This window comes from Benincasa hispida, chromosome 5, assembly GCF_027475165.1.
Source record: "Benincasa hispida cultivar pf3 chromosome 5, pf3_genome.v1.1, whole genome shotgun sequence".
NCBI lineage: Eukaryota > Viridiplantae > Streptophyta > Magnoliopsida > Cucurbitales > Cucurbitaceae > Benincasa > Benincasa hispida.
This window is the reverse complement of record NC_143482.1, coordinates 26,180,454-26,207,420: the sequence shown is the minus strand read 5'-3', so window position 1 is coordinate 26,207,420 and position 26,967 is coordinate 26,180,454. Positions and strand designations below refer to the sequence as shown.

The 26,967-nt window shown below is 37.4% G+C and overlaps 1 protein-coding gene across 2 annotated transcripts; it reads right to left on the bottom strand.

The window, feature by feature from the left end:
- Positions 1-10,831: 10,831 nt before the first annotated feature.
- Positions 10,832-26,524, bottom strand: LOC120077798 (Methylthiotransferase). 2 transcript variants are annotated; one of them, XM_039031837.2, is made up of 4 exons: positions 25,920-26,432; positions 24,034-24,084; positions 20,353-21,407; positions 10,832-11,607 (listed from the first exon to the last, which is right to left on the bottom strand). In XM_039031837.2, exons 1-4 carry the CDS (start codon positions 26,273-26,275, stop codon positions 11,105-11,107), a joined length of 1,965 nt encoding a protein of 654 aa, XP_038887765.1. In that variant the 5' UTR covers positions 26,276-26,432; the 3' UTR covers positions 10,832-11,104. The 2 variants fall into 2 exon arrangements, with proteins under 2 accessions (XP_038887765.1, XP_038887766.1); XM_039031838.2 differs by lacking the exon at positions 24,034-24,084 and having other exon boundaries at positions 25,920-26,524.
- Between the last annotated feature and the right edge of the window lie 443 nt (positions 26,525-26,967).

Genomic DNA, 26,967 nt, shown 5'->3' with positions numbered 1-26,967 from the left:
ACCCAAATTTCAAAACAGGCCCAAAACCAACTAATTTGGCCCAAGGGCCAGACCCATAGACAACCAAGCCCATGAAGCCCACTTGAGAACTCTATAAATAGAGAAGTTCTCTTCATTTGTGGGGGTCAGCATTTTCTACACTCAGAGAGCCTAGAGAGAATTCACCAACAAGCAGAAGACTCCTAAGACTCTTGAAGCTGCACTCTTAGAAGAAAGACTCCCAAGACTCCTAAAGCTGCACTCCTAGAAGACAGACTCCCAAGACTCCTAAAGCTACACTCTTAGAAGATAGACTCCCAAGACTTCTGAAGCTGCACTCCTAGAAGATAGACTCCCAAGACTCCTGAAGCTGCACTCCTAGAAGACAGAAGACCCTTGAAGACACAAAGACTTCTACTTCAAGAACGTTCGGTGCTTTTCTTCTTCAAGTCAAGCATATTCACCCAACTGAGAGAGAATAAGAGGATTAAGTATTAGAGATCAAACAACATCGCATCAAATCAACATTAACACCAACTCAAGTTCAACTCCACGAAACACATTTCTTCGAAAACCTCGTGTGAACAGCTACGAATGTGGCCCGCTTTGTGGAATAGTTACAAGTGTTGTGACTTGTCACAGATGGTCTGATCCTGATCATTCATGTAGGGGACAAATGAGTAGGGGCATCCTATACAAAGAGTTTGTATAAAACCTGACCACGAAGTGTTAATGTCTCGTTATATAATGCCATGCATGACAGAAACTTCACTTCACTAGAATGACCATAGGTAACATGACCTCAATTCTGGGTGAGTTGGGAATGTCTGCCATTGAGGGTGGTCCTTTGATTTGCATGAGTGTGAGTGGCCAGACCGCTGACTTAAACCTACCACTTTGGGGATTCTTCTGATTTGGAAGCTGAGAACTTAGCTGTACAAGATGGAATTCACTCATTCCCTGAAGCAGGGGTAAGTAGATAGCTAGCTACCTTAAGGGCTGATCCCAGGGCTTGAACGATGTGGTGCCACACACCTTCTTATAGCCTAAGAGGTGTTCACACATAGTAGAACTGTGTTGTATTGTTCATTAGAGGGATCAGTGATACTTAAGGAGTGAGATGTAACTATAGGAGCAAAACGATAAATTAGACCAGTTGTACTTACAATCACCTATGAAGGGTTATCATACTGATGATTGGTTATATCCGATGGACACAAAAATATATCTATGGTAAAAGAGTTGAGCTGTCGGTCTTTAGTGGAATGCCTAGTTGTTAACGGATGGTGGATCTCATGACTAAAGAGTTTAGTCAGCTATTCATATACCGTTGGAGCTTCGAGCCATAGGTTCATAAGGTCCCCTTGGTAGTTTGGATACAAGTTGAGAATCAGTTTTTTGGTCATTTTGAAATGTTCAAATTGACAAAAGAGAGTTCGATTATATATGATATAATTGAACTGATTAATTATATATGATATGATTGACTAAATGTATGAGATACATTCATTTGGAGGAAATTAGATATAAATATGATTTATATCAAGTAAATGAGAAAATATTATGGTTGATATATGATATCAAACTATAGGATATGAATATAATATGATTATATTTATTATTTTATTAATTGGATAGTTTTGAGATAATTGCCTGACATTTTCTCTGCAACCATAAGATGGTGGGATGTTCAATTCGGTTTTCGTAACTAAAGAATAAAATGAAAATGGTTTTTATTTTGCAAGATATACGCATAATCGCTCACGGTGTGTTTGCATTCGATCGCATAGTATTTGAGAGCCTATACGATAGTGCATCGCGTTTACTAAGTGATCGCACACCCACGCGCCCTTTCTCTAAACGATCGCTTACCATTTCTTAGACAATCGCTTAGCACCTGAGCTTAACTAAACGATCATCTAGATGATCACTTAGCTTTCCTTACACGATCGTGTACCTCGCCTAAATGATCAAGCACCCGACTATACGATAGTCTTTCACTTCTCTCACTTGCTTGATCTTTAGTACACGATTTCCTTTCCTCCTCACCTCTACCAAATCCGATCAAAGCCCACCCTTTGAATTCTCACTTTGAAAATACTGAGGGCTCTGAGTAGTGGTGTCATTCCCGTTTCCTGGTGTTCATACGAAGTTGTTCGTGGTAGACGACGGGAGAGTTGTTGAATGATTGCTTTGTGGTCTAGCGAAAGCGAGAGGTCATTCATGGAGAGAGCGAGATTTTAAGTGAAGAAAGTCTTCAACTGGTATGTTCTCTCAGTCTCTTTGTTCATTTATCCTTTAAGCATGCCAATAATTCAGCGTTGTTAATGCATATCTGTTTGTGTGAATGTATATGTGGAAATTCTGTCACAATGAATTGGAAAGATCCGCTTCCACTCATAGATACTCTTGTATAAGAATTCCTTGATCCTGGTCCATCTAATCCTACCATTTTAAATCTACAAACAACTCATCATTCACAGTCAGTATAGGTGTCACACCCCCTCCCTAGCCTTAACCCTCAAGACCGGGAAAGGAGCGTGAGGGTAAACCAGTAGTATTCCAAGACAACATTTAAATTTAACATTTCCCCTCTTATCTATTAAAGATTTTAACATGTTTACAATAATCTATCTAACTTTCATACACATAGTTCAATTTCCTATATTCTTTATTACATGATCTGAGTCGTGCCATGAGAATTTACCAAGTCCTGGTATGTTGGTGGTTAGTAGACTCCTTCCTGAATGCTCCGCTTTACTACCTGGGGGGGGATATAAGAAAACATTTGGAAGAGTGTGAGCTACTAAGCCCAGTGAATGGTTCTTTTAGAATAATAATCTCTTTGCAAAACATATTTTTGGGAAAGCAATCACATAATCACAATTCTAGTATAATCTATGCATGATCATGTGTACATTCATTCAATTATCATCCTCCAGTTCCATGCTATATGTGTCATGTTCATATCATGGATATATTATCAATCATAACAACTTTCTATGAAAACTTTCTTATAACCCACTTTTCCCGCCAATGTGCACATCGACAATTCTTTTCCCGCTAGTCATGCTTAAGTACTTGACTATATTTCCCGCCAGTCGTCACCGACTATTATTTCCCGTCGACCGAGGCCGACTATATTTTCTCGCCAAGAACCTTTTATTAAGCATGCTAACTTATGTAATCTGGGTATAATCTCAGTTTCCATAGCAATTTCATAAACAATATCATGGCAACAACATAACATCATAAGCATGCATTTGGCACTTACATATGCATTTATCCATATATCAACGCATAAAACTAAGTAAACACTCACCGTAAGCAAGTTTTCCCACTAAAATCACCTTGAGAATACCTTCCTGAGAATTCCTCCATATCAATGGAAATTCCTCAATTAATATTTGTTATATCAATAAATAATGTCGAACTAGCCTAAAATATCATTATATATTGAAAACACAAGCTTACCCTACTCCAATTTAGCCAAAATACCAAAATTAGCCTCTTTAGAGGTTATTTGGTCCAAGATAGGCAGCTGGGCGTTGGGCAGTAGGTAGAGTGGGCGAGCTGCACCACACAGGGGGCTGGCGCGTTTAGGCGTGCGTTACGCTGGGCATGAGGCACCGCATGGGGAGGCTGCTGCGTTGGGCTAGCGCATGGGATGCGTCGAGCGATGCGTGTGCGGACAAACGGATGGACGCAGTGCTGCGTGCGCACAGGGCGTGGGCTAGCTGTGCGTCCGGCTGACTAGGTTCCCCACCAACGCAACCTTGTTTCTTTTGATCTCCAATCAACTTGGCAGCCTAATAACTCAAACATCACTCTCTAAATATGATCTCAACACATGATTTAGGTGCTGGTATGAATGAATTCCCCTTGCTCAACTCCCCTATTTATAGTCATTTCAAACTCACCCCATGTTGATAACACAACTCCCATTTGTCTCACTTTGGAGCTGCCAACATTCAGTCTACCCAGCCTATCCTTAGCCTAGCCTTGAGTTGTTCTCCTTTTAGCTTGCTAGCCAAAATCCCTTTTGTTGCATGAAATCTCCTTTAACCACCTCCTACTAGAATTTTGTGTGATCTTTCTTTTGCCACCTAAATCACCTAAATACCTCACATATTTTTCTACTTAAATTGTTTTAAGTCTTATATTCGTATACCTTTGGCATCCTCCCTTGAAGTTTTCCATCAATAAGCCCTACCTTTTATCCTCAACGCATAGCAACTCACTTTCCTTCATCAAAGTCCTACTTAGCCAACGCATGAGTTGGCCATCACCAATGCATAGGGTGGCCGTTTACCCTCAACGCATGACTTGCTAGGTGTGCTTGCTCGGCCTACTAAGCATGAACACATGGTGTGTTGCCTAGGCGCTTATGCGCTGGCTCGGCCGCATGGATGTGCGCTTGGCCTGGTGCATCGACGCATGGTTGCTCGACAGACTCAGCAAGGCATAGGATGGCTCGCCTGCTTGCCCATTCGACGCATAGGCAGGGCGCTCATCGATGCATGGGCTGCGCGCTCGACACATGGCCTGTGCGCTTGGCCTTGACGCATAGCCTATGCGCTTGGCGTATAGCCTGTGCACTTGGCCTCGACGCATGGCTGGCGCACCCAACATGCTCACTTCAACGCATGCTTGCTGCCCATGTCCTCATGTATGCCTTTGCGTTGGTTGTGTGCAAACCTTAGCCATTTTTCAAGTAAAGCTTCCATCCTCCATACCTTCTTGCGTCCAACATGTTTTAAGCCCTTCATAGGCATTTGGATTTTGGTCACCTTTTTGGATAATTTTGATGTTTTCCATCCTTTTGTTCCAATATCCTTACTTAGAATTTTTCTTTTGTATTTAATTTCCCACTTTAGATTTAATGCTAGGGTCTTACAATAGGATACTCAATCTACTATGGTTTTGGGTTGCCAAAGAAGAGAGGCAGTAGTTCAACGTAGTATAATACTAGATTTGCGAATCATACCTTACATACAACAAGCTAGTTTTCTAGGAGTTGCACAAATTAGGTTTATCCAATTAGATTGGCACCTCATTACCACTTTTGTAGAGCGATGGAGACAAGAAACTCACATGTTTCATATGCCTAGAAATGAATGCACAATTACACTTCAAGACGTTCCAGTTCTATTTGGATTGTCGGTGGATGAAAAACTTGTGACTAGATCTTTGCAGTATGATTGGAAATAGGTTTGTGAGGATTTATTAGACATTCAACCATTTGAATTCAAAGGGTCAAGATTGAGTATCCTGTAGTTAGCGTCACAGTTTATAGAGTCGTCCCCCGATGTCGATGAAGTCAGCATCGTCAGCATAAAGAGATATGCATAAGCATATATTATACAACTTATTGGAGGATTTTTGTTCATTAGCAAGTCCAACACACTGGTATACATCATATTTCTTCCACTATTGGGGAATTTTGAGGAAGTTGGTAGGTACTCGCGAGGTAATGTCTGTCTTACATGGCTGAATAGAGAATTATGTCGAGCTAGTCATGAACAAGCTTTGAAAATAGCAAGCCATTAATACTACTACAAGTATAGACTTATGATCTATTATACAGCATAGCACCTCAAGTTGAGTTAGGACTCTATATGATTTCATTGGACGTCCACTTAGTGCCAGGTTTTATTTTCTTTATATCTTTATTCCACTATAATTTTATACAATAAAATATTTTAATTATATTATACGCATGTGTAGATGGAGCAGTATCTTAGTAGCCTCAGAACACTCAACAAACATGTTAATATATCGACTATCATTTGACCAACTAATGCACAACCAGGTAATACCTTCTATCTTTCATAAAATGAATATTACATATTTTTTGGGTTCTAATTATTCTTGTATGAAATTTCATATCAATTGGACCCTATACATACAAGATATTATGGCATTATTGTCTGATTATTGTCATAATGGTTAAGACATTTGGTTGACAATTAGCCTCTTATATGCTTTCATATCATAGAGCGGAATGAACCAGATCGAGTTTTGAGACAGCTCAGTCTACAGCAATTAGTATCATCGTTGTGTTTTACAAATATTATTATTTATTAATAAAATAAAGAGGTATGTTATCCATTTATTAATCTTTCACAACTTAATCTAATAAACTAAGATCCATGGTTATTTAATTTAACTTGAACGGTATGCGGTAGACATACAGTTGGATTGTGTTCAAGTAATAACCTAAAAGGTCATAGTATATGGATAAGGTTGGGTACCTTATCCTGATAACACCATGGATACGACCCACTTTTCAAATATTACAAGTGTTGTAAGTATTACAAACGATTTGATTCAAGTCATTCATGTAATAGACATGTGAGTGGGGTATCCTATACAAAGAGTTTGTATAAGACCAAACAACGAAATAATTCTTTCACTATAACACCGTTAATTGAAAATATTAATATTTCATAGGATAACCGTAGGTAACTCAATCTCAATCCTGAGAGAATTATGGGCTCCTACCCATGAAGGATTGTCCTATGATTTGTATGAGCAAGAGTGGACCAAATCTCCGATACAATATGTCTACCATTTTGAGGATAGGACCAAGTGGAGAGCTAGGAACATAACTACACGAGATGAAATTTACTTCTTCCCATCTTTAGGAAAAGTATATGAGTTGTTCTATTAAATGTTGACTTCGAGTCTTAAATAGTGGGGGTTCTTCCCTCTCATTGGCCCAAGAGAGACTTTGTTTATGGTAGAACCATAAACAGGTTGTTCATTAAATGATCACTGAAAATTAAGAAACTAAAGTAATTATAGGAGTGAAATGGTAATTTGACCCAGCTATAATCATGAAGGATTGACTTACCGGTAACGGTAATATCCATGGACATAGAAATATATCTATAGTGTGAAGAGAGTAGCTATGGGTCTTTAGTGGAGTGATCCGTAGCTAATGAATGTTGATGAATTTAATTAACGAAATTAATTAATCTCGTATCATTGAAGCTTCTAATTTGTAGGTCTAGTAGGTCTCCCCGCTAGCTCATAGCTAAGGGTAAAAATAGAATTATTAAAGGTTAGGATGAATTTGAATTGTTCAAATTATTTGAGAAATATAATTGCATAAGATACAATTAATATAATGTATATGTATATGTTATATTATAAAGTTAATTTTGAATTAGATTCAAAGTTAAATATTATTAATGAGAAAAATAAAATATTTAATATTTGAATAAGATTCAAATATTAAATAATATAAATTAGATTTATATTAAAATTATATGTTAAAAATTAATATGAATAAAATCCATATTGAAACGGTAGGTCATGAAAGAAAAATATATTTGAATATGATTTAAATATAATAATAATTAAATATATGATATTTAGTTAATTAAATTTAATAAATTAGATTTATTAAATATTTTTTAGTTAACTTAAATTAAATTTTGATTTAATTTATATTAATAATAATATATATAAAAAAAATAACTCCCCATGTGAGGAGTAATTGGGAGTTAGTCTTAACTCAACTTGAAACAAAGAAAGAAATAAAAAAAATTATTTTTTTTAATCTTCATCTCTAGTCTTAACTCACTCATTCTCTCAAGAAATTCTCTCCTTCCCTCATACTTCCAAAAGGGCTCTCACAAACCATAATCTTATCGGAGAATAGCGGAGATACATTAGTGGTAGTGTTCGGAACATCTTGACGGGAGAATCGCCTAAAGAACAATCTTCAAAAGTGAGTATTTCTACATTTTATTAAATTATAACATGCTTATTTGTTTTTTATTCTTGTTTTCTTTAATGGATATTAAAGCATGAGCCTTCACACGCTTCTGCACGAGATTCAATCCCTTCACATATGCAGGTTCTTCATTGGATAAAAAAAATTACATATATTCTTTTATTTTCATTTTTTACTTTAACACTTTTAATCTCCACCTTTCATTTTACCTTTGAACACTCCAATTACTCAAATTAAAATCTATTTTTTACCCCATTTTCCTCTCTTTTTATTATACTTCATCTTCCCTAAATTTTTAAGAACTTTTTACAATTTTACAATCCTCAAAAATTGCAAAAGACCACCATTGTTGCTCTCTCTCCAAGCTTTCAAATTCCATTCTTTTCATCTTATTCTAGAGAGATATTTTCATTGTATTATGAGGATTAAATATTATGAGCTCAAATTTGTACATCTACTCTTTTTATAGAATTTTATTGTGTATTCTAAAGCTTCAAGAATATTGTAATGGTTAGATCCTAACATGTGAAAAGGATCAGGTTTGCTCTTGAACTCGAAAAACGAGCAAAGTAGTGGTTCAGCTATCATCCGTTGCAAGAAAGGAAATTTTTAATCAAAGTTCCTATAGGCACTTGGAAAAGTGGATGTAGAACGAGTTTGACCAAACCATTACAAAAATCACGATGTCTTCTTTTCTAGACTTTTCCTAATTATTTTTGCATTAAATTTTAATTGTATGCTCTTTTTGATTGAGATTGATTGAGTATATTTGCATAATTTTTATCAATGTTGTTACTTAGCATCAATTAGGATTAACTAGTTTAAATTAAGCATATTTTTCAAAAAGATTAATTAAACTATTCACCTCCTCTAGGGTTGTTATACCGATCCAACAACTATTATTGCATGGTTAAAATTTTATCATGTATTTTTTTATATATGTGGTATGGAATATTCTTTCATATCGATACTTTTCATTATACATAATAATTTTATCCAAGATGTACACCAATATTCAGTATAACACGATTTACCAGTTAATTAGGTTCAGTATGTGACCAAAACTTGGTAAATGTAGAAAATATCATTCAACAAACACGAAGACTTAATGTTGCCAACAATGACAGAAGACATATTCATCGTATACGACAATGACAACATGTCGAAGATTTTCTAGAGCAACATGTTGACCAGGAACCTCACGATTTCATGATTAGATTCTAACTACTCCTTGGCACACACTAGGAATACAACTTGACATCGCATCAAGTTCCGATCATCAACACAGGTATTATGCGCACGATGAATTTCTGTCTGTTATCACCGTAATTCTAGCAATATTTTGAAGTGTCTATACCTCGTCTTATGCAACACCCACGAAGAAGACCACCGTGTGGGATATGGAGTGACTTGTAATTCAAACTTTTAGCTTCATATGAATTTTTATTTATATAAAAAAAATTATTAATCATTTCCTTATTATGTGTCAAATTGAATGTTCTAATATTCTATAAGCATAACAACATGGAAAAAAAAAAGTAAAAAAGAAAATTTTTAATTTAAAAAAAAAGGGACTCGTGGACTAGGTCCACAATTTTAGTCGACCCAATCCACAATTTCATTAACCAGTCCCCTACCAACCAAGGTGGGTGCTGCCTAAACTAATAAAAATTGTGTACCCAGTACACGATTTTCTTCCCCACAACTATTATCCTATTTTTGTCATTAATTTAGGCATCAACCTTGTATTTAGAATTTGCTTGTTAAACCACTAAATTTTTTCCAGTATCCTATTTTTGCCAATATTTTTAAAAATTACATTATTTTTTAACTTAACCCTTAAATTTGATTGAACATTGATGATTATTATTTTAAACTTAGACAAAATAAGCCTTGCGGTCTTCTCTATGAGAAGATTAAAATTAAAATTAAAAAATGATGGACAGGAAAGGATTGATGGAAAGAAAAAAAATAATAAAAATAATAAAAATAATAGAGAACGATGAAAATGGCAAACTGGAAGAAATTAAAATGCAGAAATAAAAATAGAAAAATGGAAAAACTGATATTAGGCCAAAATCCTTAGAGAAAATAATAAACTTTGAAATGCCAATATGAAAAGTATTACTTTCTAACATCATGGAATCTTAACGAAAAGCAATATAGAAAATTTTGTTTTTACTTTCTAATCTGCATCTAAAAAACGTAAAAGCCTATGGGAAAAAAAAATAAAAAAAAATAAAAATGTATTGACAAATAAAATATATAATGCCAACGAGAGCATAGCTTTAGTGCTCGTACTATTGACCTCGAGGTTCAATTCTCCCACCCCACACTTTATTTACAATACCTTTGAAAAAAATAAATAAAATAAAATAAAATATGTAATAAATGTAGAGAGATAAGCAACAATAAGGTTAAAATTGTCCAAAAAACAGCTAAAATCTAATTATGAAATAATTCTAAATGTTAGGACAGTTTTGAAATATTAGATGTGGAATGAGCTATTTGACTAGATGTTTCTTCATTACCCCAAACAACCTGATGGCAAAATTTTAAATAATCTCAATGAAACCCTAATATCATGTCATTAAACATATCGAAATGAGAAAAAAAATCTACTTAATGTCATAAAAAGGAAAAAATAAGAAAATTATTAAAACTACATCAAAATAATTAAATAAAATATAAATAATAATTTGATGCCCTTGATGGTTCATATCATAGGAGATCAAACCTCATATTATCCTAAAGTTGATAGTATAAATTTATACTAAGTTATACTTGAAGCTCCCCTTCCATAAATTAATTAAGAAAATGCTTAAATAAAGAAAGAATATATTCTTTTTAAATTATATGCAAACTATATACGATTGTAATTTTGTATCTACCAAAGTCGTGTTCATGATAAAATTAATGGGTGAATATGTGATTTGTAGTTTATAAAAACACTTATAGCTCCAATTATAATTTGCACTGAAACTTAGATATAAATATTTTAGGTATAGAATTGGCGAAAATAAGACAACCTTAGCTATGTGAGTTGGACAAAATTGGAATGTAAAATATAATTTCATACATCTCTTTCAACAACTTAAGCCTCAAATCTCATTGTTGAAAGCTCAACTCCTCCCCTTTTATTAGTAGTACAATCTATACAACAGGTCCTGTTCAAGTAAGGTCGTTGCTACTCCTCTTTCATAAATCACAAGCATCTATAACCAAGATACAATTATATTTTTACCCATTGAAAAAGATGCAATGATAATCTAATAAAAAACAAAATAATACTAAAGCACCCCTCAGGTATTGAAGAGGTAGTTGAACACTAAAGCAATAACATTTTAGCAAAAGCCAAAACGATCTAAATTCATTAGAAGATCAGCTCACACAGGCAATTGATTCATCCATACTGTTGTAGAATGAGCTCAATTTTGTAATGGCAAGTGCCTCACCGAACAATGACGCTCTTGTCGATTTTGAGATACGGACTTCCACAAAGTCACCAACCACTGCTTTCCGTTGTCCATCATAATCACCATCTCGATGTGGAACTGCGACATTAATGAACGAAACTCTATGACCTCTGTCGCTCTTGCCAATCATCTCTGTCTCTGGGGCTCTCTTGTTTGGTCCTTCCACAAGCACCAATTGGACACTGCCAATCTGCGAATCATAACACCGTCCTGTACTGTTCCGAAAAGTTTCAATGAGTTCAGTAAGTCTTCTCTGCTTCACTTCCTCTGGAACGTCATCGACATAGTTCCGATGGGCATGAGTCTTTTCCCTCATGCTATATGCAAACAAGTAAGCCATATCGTAACCAACTTCACTGATCAGACTTAGGGTGTCGGCATGTTCCTCTTCGGTCTCCCCACAAAAACCTATAAATTGGAATGAAAAATGATACATCAAGACAGCAATACCACCAAGTGCATTACATTAGAATTAATAAAGTGGAGAAATAATAACAGCATTAACCATGTAATAAGTCCAGTACTATTAAGCCAAGCTACTTTGCTGGAAAATTAAATATGACATGGATCCAACTCAGTAAGTTATGCAACAGTATCAAACCAGGTTATCTGACATGCCATCTCCGACAAACGAATTTGACAATGTTCTTCAGCAGAGAAAGAAGGATGCTCAAAATTTCTTGCTACACCCCCACAATAAAAATTATTAACTAAATCAAAGAAGGATGAGATATACATTGTGTTGTGTGAATAACATAGTGACACTTATTTAGTAAATCAAATGTCATATAAGCTTTCTTATCTGAGCGCCAATATCAACATTACAGATTTTTCTTTTCCTTAAACAAGGATGTTAGATTACCGAAATTAGGGTTATCTTGTTATTGTAAATATCTTTAGTTTTGTCATTTATTGTCTTTTTACATTCTTCTAATTAGGTCACTCTTGTATTCTTGTATATATATGTGTGTGTATATATATAGTGAATGGAATAAGATATTCTAATTCTCTCGGACCTAAAAGTTTCGCATGGTATCAGAGCCTTAGGTTTTAAGGTTTTTGTGAACTTTAGAGTTTGGTGTTTAGAACCTGGTTGTGTTTCATCTAGGGTTTTGAGAACTGCTTAAGTCTACACTTTAGGTTGCCATCATTTGTCGCCGTCCACCGCCACCGGTACAAATTAGGTCACTGTTGATCGCTATTTTTTTAACACCACCCATTCCAACAGAGAGCCCAACCGTTGATCTACAAAAGTATAAAATCCGGTGTTGATCTGAGCAGCATGTGAACCTCACATGTCGCCGCCAGTGTCTGTCATCTGTTTCAAGTCGTCTTCGGTGGTTTTAATCGAAATCGTGTATTCCTCCTACTAGTTTGTGTGTTTGGACTATATCTTCACTTATTTGTGGTTTGTCGATGGAAAAGTCTCTTTGGTACCATAGGGTTTGGTTTAATACAGATTTTTTTTAGATTTTAATCTATATTTCTGTCCTTTTTAGGTTATGGCTAACAAGAAAACAGTAGTCATGTACGAGATGATTCTGATGGTGTCAAAAGTCACCGAATACAAGTTGAATGGAATTAATTATTATTTATTGAGATCAAATGTTCATCATTTTATTGGGAACATTGAGGTGGATGATCATATAACTGAAGAGACACCAACTAATGCTTCTACAAAGATTTGGTTGAGGGACGATTCAAGAATGCTTCTACAAATCAAGAATTCTATTGAGTGTGAAAATTTGGATCAGTTAATCACTATAAATTTGTTAAAGACGTATTGGAATTTTTGGATTTTCTCTATTCTGGGAAAGAGAACATCAATAGAGTATTTGAGGTGCGTAAGAATCTATTTCAACCTGACCAAGGAGAGAAATCACTTACAAGTTATTTTATGGAGGTGAAAAATACATGTGCAAAATTCAATGCCTTAATGTCAATTAGTACTGATCCCAAAGTTTTGTTAGCTCAACGTGAAAAATTCTTCATCATGAGTTTTTCAATTGGCCTTGCACCTAAATACGACATGGCCAAAGATCAAGTGTTGTCGAACTCAAACATCTCATTATTGGAAAAGGCTTATACTTGAATACTTCATATAGATAAGTCACAAGTAGTTATATCATTTGATTCTAATAGTGCTTTAATTGGGCATACAAATGACTATAGGGGTAATAAAGGGGTTTATTCAAATAACTCCAAAGGTTATCCCAATACTTAAAGACCAAATTTAGGAGATGTTATTTGCTATTATTGTCATATGGCCACACGAAACGTGAGTGCAAGAGATTGTTGAAAAAGGGTCAAAGGGTGTCATCTGCATGTATAGCTTCTTTGCCTGACAATCTTGAGAAGTCTATTACAATTTCTGCAGAGGAGTTTGCTAAATTTCAATAGTATCAAGAGTCATTGATAGCATCATCTTCAACTCCATCCACTTCTTATACTCCCACTACTGCCATTGCAGAAATAGGTAACACTATAAATGTCCTATTTCCTCCACTTCATAATGGATCATTGACTCTGGAGCTACAAACCATATGATAGGTAACTCTAGTCTATAATCTAACACTCCGCCTCAGGATATTGTGTTTTTGTTTGTGGTAATTTGATTTCTTGGAAGAGTAAGAAACAAAATGTGGTGTCACGTTCAAATGTTGAATCAGAATATAAAACAATGGCACAGTCCATGTGTGAATTGGTGTGGATATACCAACTTGTAGAGTTGGGATTTGATATCACAACACCAACAAAGTTGTGGTGTGATAATCATGCAAAACTTCATATCGCATCTAATCCAGTGTTCCACGAGAGAACAAAACATATTGAAGTTGACTATCATTTCGTACATGAAAAAACTCAAAGAGGTTTGGTATCTACAGGATATGTGAAAACTAGAGAGCAATTAGGAAATATCTTCGCGAAAGCTTTGAATGATGCATGTATAGATTATCTATGTAACAAGTTGGGCATGATTAACTGTTAGGAACCTGCTTCACTTGCACTCAACCAAGTTCCCAAACAAGCCAACAGACAAAGAGCAAGTATTACAAATATGGTTATATTTCAGAAAAGAGTAGGAAATCCAAATTACAACCCAAGAACAATCAGAAGATCCATAGAAAGGAATACAATAAACGAAACACTTGCAAGGAAAGAAAATAATACTCAGGGTTGTCACTCTCCTCAAAAGCCTTACTCTACTTTTTACCGAAAAGATATCCTCCGACAATTCCTCCCCATTCCTTATATAACCAAACAGTGGTCCCCTTTCTCTAACAAATTCATACGTCCCACTATTTCTGCAGGTAGAATATTAGGTAAATTCCCAGATTTGCCCCTCCTTTGGTAAGTATGAATTATCGATGGCCTAAAAATACCCCCTCCTTGAGATGCACCTTGTCCTCAAGGTGAAGTGTGGGAAATTGTTCAGTCATTTGATGAATAGGCTCTCATGTTTCCTTGCTCTCAGGGAGGTTCTTCCATTTCACCAACCATTCATTAGTTGCGAGTTCCCCATTCCAACGTACTCCCAATATGGTCTCTAGTACAATTTGTAGTTCGAATTCCTCTGTCAGCACCAGGGGGTGATGTTGAACCTGTGTTTGCCACCCAATTTCTTTTTCAGCTGTGACACATGAAAAACATCGTGTATATTGACTTCTTCTGGTAACTCCAACTTATATGACACCTCCCCAATTTGCTCTAGAACTCTGTAAGGTCTATAAAAAAAACAAGGGGAAAGTTTTTCGCACCTTTTCTTTGTCAGGGAACGCTGTTTATATGGTCTAAGCTTTAGGAACACCTCGTCCCCAATCTCAAAAGTTACTTCCCGCCTCTTCAAATCAACTTTTTTTTCATTCGATTTTGGGCTATCGCCAACTGTTCCTTCAAATCTCGAGGCTGCATCTCTTGCCATCAGTTTCTGCTCGACAATGTCATTAGAAGTCTTGTTCTCTCCATATGAGATGAGTGGTGGAGGCACACGCCCATAAACTGCCTGGTATGGGGTTGTTTTTGTAGAAGCGTGGAAAGTTGTATTGTACCATAGCTCGGCCCACGGTATCCACGTGCTCCATCGAGTAGGTTGCTCGTTGCAAAAACAGCATAAGTACGTTTCCAGGCAGTGATTTACCCTCTTCGTTTGTCCATCAGTTTGAGGGTGAAACGTCATGCTTCTCTTCAGTACCGTCCCCATTATGGTGAATAGTTCCCTCCAGAAATTGCTGAGGAAAATTTTATCTTGATCCGTTATTATGGTCTTAGGAATCCCATGGTGTCTAACCACTTCTTGCACAAACAGATCTGCGACTTCCTTAGTTGAAAACGAGTGTTTAAGGCATACGAAGTGAGCATACTTACTCAAGCGATCGACCACCACCATAATCCATTGTTAGATCATCCCATATCTGATAAGGAATAGGAAGGGGCTATAACAATCTGACTGGAGAAGTTGCTTCGACTTTGTTGCATTGGCATGTTGCACATTGTTCTAAATATTTCTTGACGTCAGACTTCATCCCTTGCCAAAGCAGCTCGTCAGACATTCTTTTATGTGCGAAGGAACACAGAATGTCCTCCCACAACTGAGTCATGAAACGTGTGGAGCAATGCTGGAATTAGTGAAGAAGAACTTGAGAGTACCAATCTGCCCTTATATAACAGTTTCCCATGTCTTAATTGATAATTAGGTACTCCCTCTGAATCAATCTTCAGGGTGTTTATAATTTGTTGCAACTCCTCATCCACTTCTACTTCTTTCAGGACGGTGTCCACCTCTACTAGGGCAGGGGAAGATAACACTAGAATCTCGACGTCTGGAGGTATACGAGACAGGGCATTTGCTACTTTGTTTTGTAGCCCGGGCTGATAAAGGATATCGAAGTCATAGCCCATTAGCTTAGTTAGCCAACGATGGAATTGAGGCTGCACTTCCCGTTGCTCTAGTAGGAACTTCAATGCCTTCTGGTCCGATATCACGGGCGAATTTGTTTCCCAATAAATAGTGTCTCCATTTTTGTACATACAGAACTACTGCCATCAATTCCCTTTCATAAATTGACTTCCCCTGAGCTCCTCATTTTGTGACAAAACTACTTCTAACCCAAAACCTGAGGCATCCGTCTCTATGACAAATGATTGAGAAAAATCCAGAAGTGCTAACATTGGAATGGTCACCATGGCTGTCTTCGGCTCATTGAAAGCCTTGGAAGCTGTCTCGTCCCACCTAAATGAATTTTTTTGTAACAGCTTAGTCAGTGGTGCAACCGTCTCCCCATACCCCTTCACAAACCGTCTATAGTACCCTATCAATCCCAAGAATCCCCTTAATTCAGTCACATTCTTAGGTCGGGGCCACTGTAACATCACCTTCACCTTCTCATCATCTGCCTCCACCCCGTGTTGTGATACCCAGTGCCCTAAAAATTGGATCCTATATTGACAAAATACGCACTTCTTCCTATTCGCAAATAAATGATTATCCCTCAATACAGTGAAAACGACTACTAAATGTAACTCGTGGATGTAACTCGTGGATGGTGATGTAGGGGTTGTAAACTAAAATGTCATCAAAAAATACCAGGACGAACTGGCGGAGGAATGGCCTAAAGATCTGGTTCATTAACGACTAAAATGTTGTTGGAGCATTAGTTAATCCGAACGGCATGACTAGGAATTCATAATGCCCTTCGTGGGTGTGAAAAGTCGTTTTCTCGATGTCCTCTGGCCTCATTCTGATTTGGTGGTATCCTGAATGGAGGTCCAATTTGGGATACACTGCTGAACCATGTAATTCGTCCAACAACTCTTCAATAACCGAAATGGGAAACTTATCAGCTCTGGTCACCTGGTTAAGCTTCCGGTAATCAACATGGAATCTCCAGCTTCCGTCTATCATTCGCATTAGCAGCACTGGGCTCATGTAAGGGCTGTGACTAGGTCTAATGATTTCTGCTTGTAACATTTCCTCTACCAATTTCTCGATTTCTTCCTTTTGGGTGTGCCCATACTTGTATGGCCTCACGTTGACCAGTGCTTGACCTTCTTTAATCACAATCTGGTGATCTACTGTTCACCTTGGGGGAAGGACTTTCGAACTACCAAACACATCCTCACTCTCTTCCAATAGTGCTTGGATCATTACTGAAAGGGTCTCCACACTGCCATCAGTTGATTCCCGAGCTATCTCTGCCTCCCCTTCAATCTCCGTATTCTGAAACTTGATTAGAAATCCCTGGTCGTCTTCCTCCATATCTTGGTCAGAGCTTTTAGAGTTACTTCTGATGTAGTGAGCGATGGGTCTCCCTGAAGGGTCACCTATTTATCGTCCACCGCAAACGACATTGTGAGGGACAGCCAATGCACCCCCATGAACCCCATTGTGAACCAAGCACTACATCTCTAACACCACATCCATCCTCCCCAGATTAATTGGAAGAAAATCGACTGTCACCACAAGTTCGGATAGGTTCAACACTACTACCTTACTCCGATTCCTCTTAACATAGCTCCATTACCAATGATTACTCCATACTTGGTTGTCTCTGATAGAGGAAGTTCCAGTTCTGTCACAAGTCGTTGATGGATAAAATTGTGGGTGGCCCCACAATAAATAAGTACTACTACTTCTCTTGCTCTGATTGTCCCCTTTAATTTCATCGTTCCTTGTTTAGAAAATCCCAGCATCGACTTTAATGAACTTTCTGCATCTTCCATGACCTCGAATGTGTTCAGCTCTGGGGTGATTTCAACCTCTGTCGTCTCCTCCTTTGAGTTAGATTCGTCATTGGTGATAAATAACATCAACTCTCGATTCTCCTTCACCTTGCATCGGTGACCTAGCGCATATTTGTCATTGCAACGAAAGCAAAGTCCCTTCTCAAGCCGTTCACGGTATTCCCCGTCTGACAGATGCTTCATCAGGGGATCCCTCTTTCCGAAACTTCCCTTAACAGGTATTGATATCTGACGAGTAGCACCGATTTCAGCCCCCTTGGAGTTTCCCTTACTCATGGGATGGGATTTAATTCCCAATTGGGCCTCTCCCTTAATGGGCCCAGCATCACTCCACTCCTTCATGGCTAACTTCCGGGCTAGGTTATAGTCATTCACCAATTAGGCTTCCCTCATTCAGGCCTCCAAGCCTACTAGCCGACGACTAATCACCTCAGTCTGTAGCTTCGATTCCAAGCCGTTCAGAAAGGTGTCCTTCAAGACGTCCTTTGCCATGTCCAGTAATGGTGCAGAATATGTAACAAATTTCTTGACGTAATCGGCGTAGGTGCCTTCTTGCTTGATCTTTAGTAGGCAAGCACCCAAGCTACCCTCTGCAATGGATCGAAAATGCTCAAACATTCTCTTTTTCAAATCTACCCACGACCCGATCGGTTTCCTCGTGTGACTCCATCGAAATCATCCACCTCATCCGGCCCAAAGCTTACCACAGCAACCTTTACCTTCTCTACGTCGCTCAACTCATGTATCTCAAAAAAAAAAATGCTCCGCCCTGTAGGCCCATGACTTTGGGTTCTCCCCGGCGAAAACTAGCATCTCCAGTCTTTTATATTCTCCCTCATCATTACTAGTCCTTTGGACGGCAGCCGACTCCCCTTCAACCATCTTCCTTTTTTATTTCGAGTGTGATCCCTCAACCATTTCGGAGACCTCGCTCTTCTTCATCAAGCTATTTTCATGGACTTCCTCGACCAGTTTCTCAAAGCTCTTGCAGAGGCCGACTATTATCTCCTTTATTTCAGCTATATCCTTCTCGTTCACTTCCAACCTTTCCTCCACCTACCTTTGCGCCATTTGCCTTGTTCGCCCAAGGATGTTAGGGTTCTGATACCAATTTGTTAGGAACTTGCTTCACCTACACTCAGCCAAGTTCCCAAACAAGCCAACAAACAGAAAGCAAGTACTACAAATATGTTTATATTTCAGAAAAGAGTAGGAAATCCAAATTACAACCCAAGAACAATCAGAAGATCCATAGAAAGGAATACAATAAAGGAAACACTTGCAAGGAAAGAAAATAACACTCAGCCAATTCGAGAGGGTTGTCACTCTCTTCAAAAGCCTTACTCTACTTCATATAAAAAAGCTATCCTCCTACAATTCCTCCACATTCCTGATATAACCAAATAGTGGTCCCCTTTCTCTGACTAATTCTTATGTCCCACTATCTCTGCAGGTAGAATATTAGGTAAATTCCCAGATTTGCCCCTCATTTGGTAAGTATGAATTATTGGTGGCCTAATATTAACATATATGTTCCAACTTGAGGGGAGTGTTAGATTACCCATATTAGGGTTATCTTGTAATTGTAAATATCTTTAGTTTTGTCCTTTATTGTCTTTTTACATTTTCCTAATTAGGTCACTCTTGTACTCTTGTATATATATATATATCTCTTTAGTGAATGGAATAAGATATTCTAATTCTCTCAAACCTAAAAGTTTCACCAAGGATAACCGTGAAAGTTCACAATTTTGGATATGTTAGAAGTTATAAGATTTATATAAAGAGAGCCAATATTCTAGGGATCAAAACGACAGTTGAATCCAATATATAACAGAGAAAAGCAATGACAATGTGGTCCACCAACAGATAAATTCTAGAAAAATTAGTAGTTTTACAAGTACTGTAAGATAATGTAGGGAAAAATTGAATGAAAGAACATTAGCCAGTTAACTGCCTAACAAATCAGCTAGTGTTTCAAATGAAGCTTAGACTGTTCCACATATTTGCAATCTGATTGCAAACATTTCATTATAGGTAAAATGGTTAAGGATTATTGAAGATTATTGTAGCTTTGAACCTTAGTCTATTTTCATTTTATCAATGAAATGTTTCGTTTCCCTCTTAAAAATAATAAAAAATAATTAAAAAAGAAAAGAAAAGAAAAGAAGAGGGGTTAAGGACAAAAAGAAAAGAAAGGAGTTATTAAAAACAAAGAAGTTCTACATCATGATCCATCACTGCCATTGGCTAGGCACTTCAAAGGAATGCCGTACTAGCTGGTTGGTTAGGCACTTCTAACTACACAATGGTACCAATGTTTCATATACAAAATAACCAATATCTAATCTAAGATATTATAGAAATTTTATTATAGGAAAAATATTATAGAAGTTGAAAAGGCCCACTTACCACAAATGAAATCACTAGTTATTCCCACATCCGGAATGATTGATCGAATCTTGTGCACAAGATCCAAGTAAGCCTCTCGGGTATATCCCCTACGCATTCTTTCGAGAACTGTGCTATTCCCACTCTGAGCAGGTAAATGGATGCTTTTGCAAATGTTGTGCCTGTCTCGCATTAAATAAAGGAATTCATCAGGAAAGTCTTTAGGATGTGGCGAAGTGTATCTAAACCTCATCTCAGGAAATTCGGTGGATAGACGATCTAAGAGATCAGAAAAACGCAAACCCATTTTCTTAACCTTGGCTATGGTGGAAAATCCATCACTGAGTTTCCAATTAGTTCCTGGTTCTACGTCTGCATTCTCAGCGGTATCATTATAGCTGTTAACATTCTGACCAAGAAGAGTAACCTCTTTCACACCTTCTCTATAAAGTTCTCTAACCTCACACACAATTGATTCAACAGGACGTGACCGCTCTCTGCCCCTGGTGAAAGGAACAATGCAGAATGAGCACATATTGTTGCAACCTCTCATCACAGATACAAATGCAGTGACTGAATTTTTGGATATTCGTACTGGACTTATGTCAGCATAAGTTTCTTCGAGAGAAAGAAGTGTGTTTATTCCCTTTTGACCATAATCTACTTCATCCAATAATCGTGGTAGATCTCTGTAAGCATCAGGTCCACAAACCACATCAACCATCTTGTCTGCATCTAATATCTTATCTTTCAACCTCTCGGCCATGCACCCCAAAACAACTACTTTTGGAGGGTGCTGAGACTTAGACCTTCCTATGGCAACATTACTTTTCCATTGTCTCTTCAGAAACCAAAAGTAATTAAGTCTCTGCCACACCTTCTGTTCAGCATTGTCCCTGATAGCACAAGTGTTGATAAAAATGATCTCTGCAGTCTCAGGAATGTCAACAGTTTCACTGTATCCAGCATTTTTCATGATAGATAGAACAACCTCCATATCATTAATATTCATTTGACACCCATAAGTTTCATGATAAATACGACCTCTCAAAGGGACTTCAGAAGCTGGTAAGGATCTGGTCAAGAATAAAAAGAAAAGAAAGGTTCAGATTTGGCACATAATTAAACTGTATTACTTGAGATGGAAAAACTTTGTTAAATATATTCTCTCTCCATGGAAGATACTGACAATAGAGAAAAATGAGGGCTGCCAACCATTGTGAAAGCTATACGAGATTACAGAAAGTACTCACAAGAAGCATTAAATATAAGGGGAGATTAGATACAAAAGTCCATAGCTAGAAAGCCACAATTAAAGGCTGCAACACGAAAGTTTTAAGACCTCCGAAATACATGAACAATGTAAATTCCTTCAAATATTCTCTCCTTCCTTTACAGCCAATTTGTTATCACCTTCATATGATTTTGCCAATCAAGAAGCCTTTTGTAACCTCGTGGCTTTTTGGGATAACTCATCTCCCTTTTTCTTTATATTAGCTTCGTCATGAATATAGTTTCAGTTTGCTAAAAAGAAGGAAAAAAGGGGAAAAAAAGGTAACAATTTTTTTTTTTAATGAAACATTTTCATTGATGGTATGAAACTACAGAAGGGGAGACCCCCAAAGAAGAGTTACAAAAGACCTTTCCAATTGGAAAGGAGCATGGTAAGACTATAGTGGTGAAATAAGGGGGAACAACGATACCAAGTCAAAACCAAATTAACTATAGGGGATTTCTTTTTTTGGTAAAAACTATAGGGGATTTCTTGATCTTGGAAAATTCTTCGATTCCTTTCTTGCCATAAATTCCAGCAAAAGGATCTCATAAAATCCTCTCTAACCATCTTTCCCTCCTTTTCGAAGGGGTTTCCACCAAAAGGTATATGAGAGGAGGAGATTAGGATCATCCGGGGGGACAGCTTGCCAATTGAACGTAGAGAGAATGTGGTTCCAAAGGATCTAGCAAATGAACAAGAGACCAAAAGATGACCTTGAGAATCAGATTGTTGTTTGGACATATAACACCATTGTGGACACAAAAACCATATGGGGCAATCTTCTTTGAAACCTATCATGAGTTATGGCTCCGTGTGATAGCTCCCATAAGTAGAACTTTAACCTTTTTTGGATAGTGCCCTTCCAAATCAAATCATAACCAGGCAAAGGAGAATCTGTGTTGGGGGGACAATATTACACAAGAGAGATCTGTTGGAGAAGGTACCATAATCCTTTGTCAGGATTATGGGATAAGGTGACTGTGGATAAGCATTGTGTAAGAGCTCCAAGTTCTTCAATTTCAAAATCTCTTTAATTTCTTCTCAACCTCAAATTCCAGAAGCCCATCTCTGCGCTGCAGAATTTCTTGACTGTCTTGTGACAGATTAAAAATCAAGAGAAATTGTTTAGTAAAGGGGGCATCACAAGCCAAGTTTATCGTTGAGATGGGTGGTTCCATATTTTGCATCAACAATTTTCCTCCAGAATGCCCTCTTTTCAGATTGGTACGTACCACCAAATCCATTTAGAAAGGAGGGCTCTGTTTTGATCTTTCAAGCTGTAGAATCCAAGCCCACCTTCCTTCGTGGGAATAAGGAGATTGTCCCATTTAACAAGATGAAGATCTTTGCCATCTTTGTTACCTTTCCATAGGAAGCTTATCAATTTATCCATGATGTTAGTCACTTTGGTTGGCATTTTGTAAATGACGTATAATAAGTTGGAAAATTGGTGAGAGTGGCTTGTATGAGAGTGTCTTCCCCTCTTTGAAATGTGATTGTTTTTCCGTAAGAGGAGCTTTCTTTCAATCTTCTCAATCATAGGCTCCCAGAAGCGTTCTGGGCTGTCTGTTAAGGGTGAGACCAAGATTAATAGTAGGCCAAGACCCAACTTTATGACCATATTTGTTGGCTAAAGTGAGCACCTTCTCATTCTCCATATTCAGACCAAAGAATTCGGACTTCGGTGATTAAAATTGAGACCAGATGCCACCTCAAAAAGCCAACAATGTTGAACAAATTGTCAGTATATGTTCATCTTTATAAGAAAAGAGAACAGTGTTGTAACTTCTTATCATTGTCCAAACGCTCCAGTAAAGCACCTCGAAGGGTAACTTCTTATCATTATCCCATTCAAATCAGCATTGGAGTGAACAATTGGGGTCCCACACCATTCAGATTCAAAAATGTTTGGTTACAACATCCCCACTTTGTTCCTACGATTGAATACCAGTAGCTCAACACTCCTTTAAGGGGCTGTCCCAGACATGAGTTTACAAAACTCAAGGGCCTTAGAGTTTATACAAAAACTCAGGGGCCTTAAAATTGTTATTAATGAATGCAACAAATTCACATATGGGAGTATTAGCAATTAGAGGAATCGACTTCTCGGGAAATTAGCTTTTTTGGACTCCATGGATGAATCTGGAACTCTACAGCCTGCCCAATTGCAACAAAGCATATATTGAAGGTCAACTGCTTTCTTTAGCTATCAACGAAGAAGCATTGTGGAAAAGCTGCAAATTAAAGTGGTCGGAAGAAAGGGATGTTAATTCCAGGTTTTTTCACTATGTGGTTACCGCCCAAAGAAGGAAAAGCTCCATCATATGGTGCTCTCAGCCGATGGCAGAAACTTAGTCACAGATCAGAAATGGAAGGGGCATTCCTTCGTTTTTATAAAGAATTATACACTAAAAAAAGAGAGATACCTGCCAATTAACCTCAACTGGGAGCCTATTTCTACCAAACAAGCTGAAGACCTAGAAAAAAAAATAATAACCTCAATAAGATTATATGCCTTGTATGCCCTTTTATTTGTTCATTTTCTCCCAATGAATGTTCTTCATTTTTTTTATAAAAAAGAACAAATAAACTTTCCTAAGATTAAATCAAAGGGTGCCTCTGTCTACAAAAAAGTGGCCAAACAGAATTTGATACATGGTTTTTGAAGCTTATGCGGTGCATGCCAAGAGATTCTAAAATCGCTGAAAATATACCATTTGCTAAAGCAAAAGAAATAAGAAAAGAGGAGATGGCCAAAGTCTTCCCCATATTTTCCTAAATCAACACAACAAGGAACCCTTATGCATTTTTTTAAAGAACATAAGAGGTTAGCAAACAATTGACAGCCTTGACTCTATCATGATCATTGATCCATTAAAAACCTATGGTACGAGGACAGAATTTAACATCCTTTGAGACGGTTACAATCCAAATAATCTTGGCCAATTATAGATAAATGTCAGTCCTGCTATTAAAGAGGTGAGGATATAATAATGTGCAAGAAAATTTCCAGACTGGACAAAAATGAAAAGGCTTATACATACAAGGCCCATAAAATTCAAAATAAGAAGAAAGGGAATCACAAAATTTTCTAGCAACAGACACTCAAATGGAGGTGGTAAATCTAACCAATGACCACATCTCCCCCCACAACATCACCACCCACCCCTAAAGATCTTCATGTGCATTGTGGAGTTTCAACATCCATATTGCACATGACAAACCAATTTGATAATAAAGCTTTGATAAGGGATTCTTTTTTTTAACCTTATCATTGGTGTTCTGCCTCCATAACTAAGCTACTCAAAAACATTTTGATCTTCTCACACATAAATTTTGCTAAGGGAGGTGAAGGATTTAGAGGACTACAAATGCCAATGTCAGTGGTTCAATCTGCAATCCAACATGATCAATAGAGGAGGTGGTTGAGAGAGGCAGACCCCCATTCTACAATCTCTATGTCTTTAAGGTATCTGCACAAATTGAGATCCCAAGTCTTATTAGATGGATTCTATACTTCTTAAAGGCGAAAGTAATGTTATAGGGAAACGGTTAATCCTAAGGTAGTATCTTTAGTTTATGAAAATGGAAGGTTAAGAGTTGATAATATGAGGGAAATAAATGAAGCAAGATGAGATCCTCACTCATCCCTTATTAAATACAATCAAATTCAACTTCTGTTTATACATGCCATTCTCATAGATGCCCTACATTTAGGTTCTCTCAGATGTAGCGTTTAATAAATTGCTCTCCATATTCGTCCTCATAACCTCATAACTAAATTGTCAAAGTCCCAAACACCAAACTGACGTAAGTTGAACATTCAATAAGCCTTTTCTTTCTTGCAGGTTCCCACCAGACTCAAACGGTAGATTTTCAGCCCTCTATAACATCCGGCGTCCAACTTAGAGTGCTGCCCCTAGCGTTAGCAAAATAGAGCAACTAAATTGGAGAACAACAATTCACACTGTAAATAGAAGCATACTCGGTGTTCAAGGATTAGCCCTCGTTGACTTCTGTGCCTCAAGCAGCCCAAACTTGTACATAAAAAATTATACTATGTTATTGCAGTAACAACCTTAAACGGCATAAACTTCAAAATCGGTTATCAGAGTAACAAACAACGTCCATCCGTATACACATAATGATTCAACATTTCAGTTACACATAGGTTAGCTCATCGACCTCTTTTAGGCCTCCCAATTACAACATACACATTAATAAATATATCTATATCACTTCACAATTTTCAAGAAGAAAACGAATAGAAGAAAATGCGAGTTAACATTTGTAAAGAAGTTTACAGTCTTACTCGGTCCCATTTTTTCTCTGAACCCAAGGTTGCTCAGGCGAAATAGAAGGCTTCAATTCCTCCGATTTGTATACTGACCCAGGTGCAGCTGTAGCTGCAATAAACCCACCACGAAAACTACGAGTCCTCCGAGGTAAAGACCCAGAAAGCGGAATTGCAGTGGCCGTAGAAGCAACATATCTGGCTGAAGAAGCTCGGAAATAGGTCCTGGAGGAGGAGGAGGAGGAAAACTTGGAAAAGGGTGAAGAGTAGAGAGCATAGCCAAATTTGAAGAGAAGCGAAGCGGAAGAAGTGGGTTTGAGGATAATGGTAGTGGAGGAAGAGAAAGGAGGGGCTCTGAGAACGTAGAAGCCCATTTGAGCGACTGTGGATGGGGAGAGACTGAGTGAAGTTAATCGATGATTGTTTTCGATCGTCCATTGTAGAGTTTTAGTCCCTCCATATGATTTTGGAGGCAAGTTAGGGAAATTGACCAAATTGATTTGTCAATTTCGAGCACTAAGGTTGAGTGGCAAATTTAATCATACGATAGGAAGAAAGTTTTAATTTAGTTCCTTCGATTTTTTTATATAAATTAGTGGAAAAAAGTCTAACATCACATTGGCAACTTAACAAAAGCCACTCAAAAAAGTTACTTAACCACGAAAAAGCAATACTCGTGAGCCCTGTGTGCAAGGGTGTGAATCGTACAATTCTAGTCACAGCGAACAAAACAAAAATTGACGGAGATGAACAAAGAGTGTAACTTCCAAATCTCTTCGATCTTGTGAAGGACTTCTAAAAACAGATCCATCTCCTTCTTGGTCATGTCAATTAAGAGCTCACAACCAGGAAAAAAAATGTTTAGATCATTAACCCCATTTTGAATAGCAAGATTTAATCCTTCAATTACTCCATGAGCCTCAGCACAAATAGGCAACAAATATAGGTCCAAGAAATCATACGTGGTGCATTGAATCCCTGTCGACTCATCAAGTAGAATCGAATCGAAACATGTTACATCAATCCCCGATTCCCCTCCATACAAGAAGCATCAACAAACATGATA

Excerpts from the sequence above, each read along its gene's own strand:
- LOC120077798 (XM_039031837.2), bottom strand. The coding sequence starts at position 26,275 with ATGGGCTTCTACGTTCTCAGAGCCCCTCCTTTCTCTTCCTCCACTACC. Across the intron at positions 24,085-25,919 it reads CAGAGAAAAAATGGGACCGA|GTCTTCAGCTTGTTTGGTAG; the intron begins GTAAGACTGTAA and ends TTTTTTTTCTAG. Across the intron at positions 21,408-24,033 it reads CAGTTGAGGTTAATTGGCAG|ATCCTTACCAGCTTCTGAAG; the intron begins GTATCTCTCTTT and ends ATTCTTGACCAG.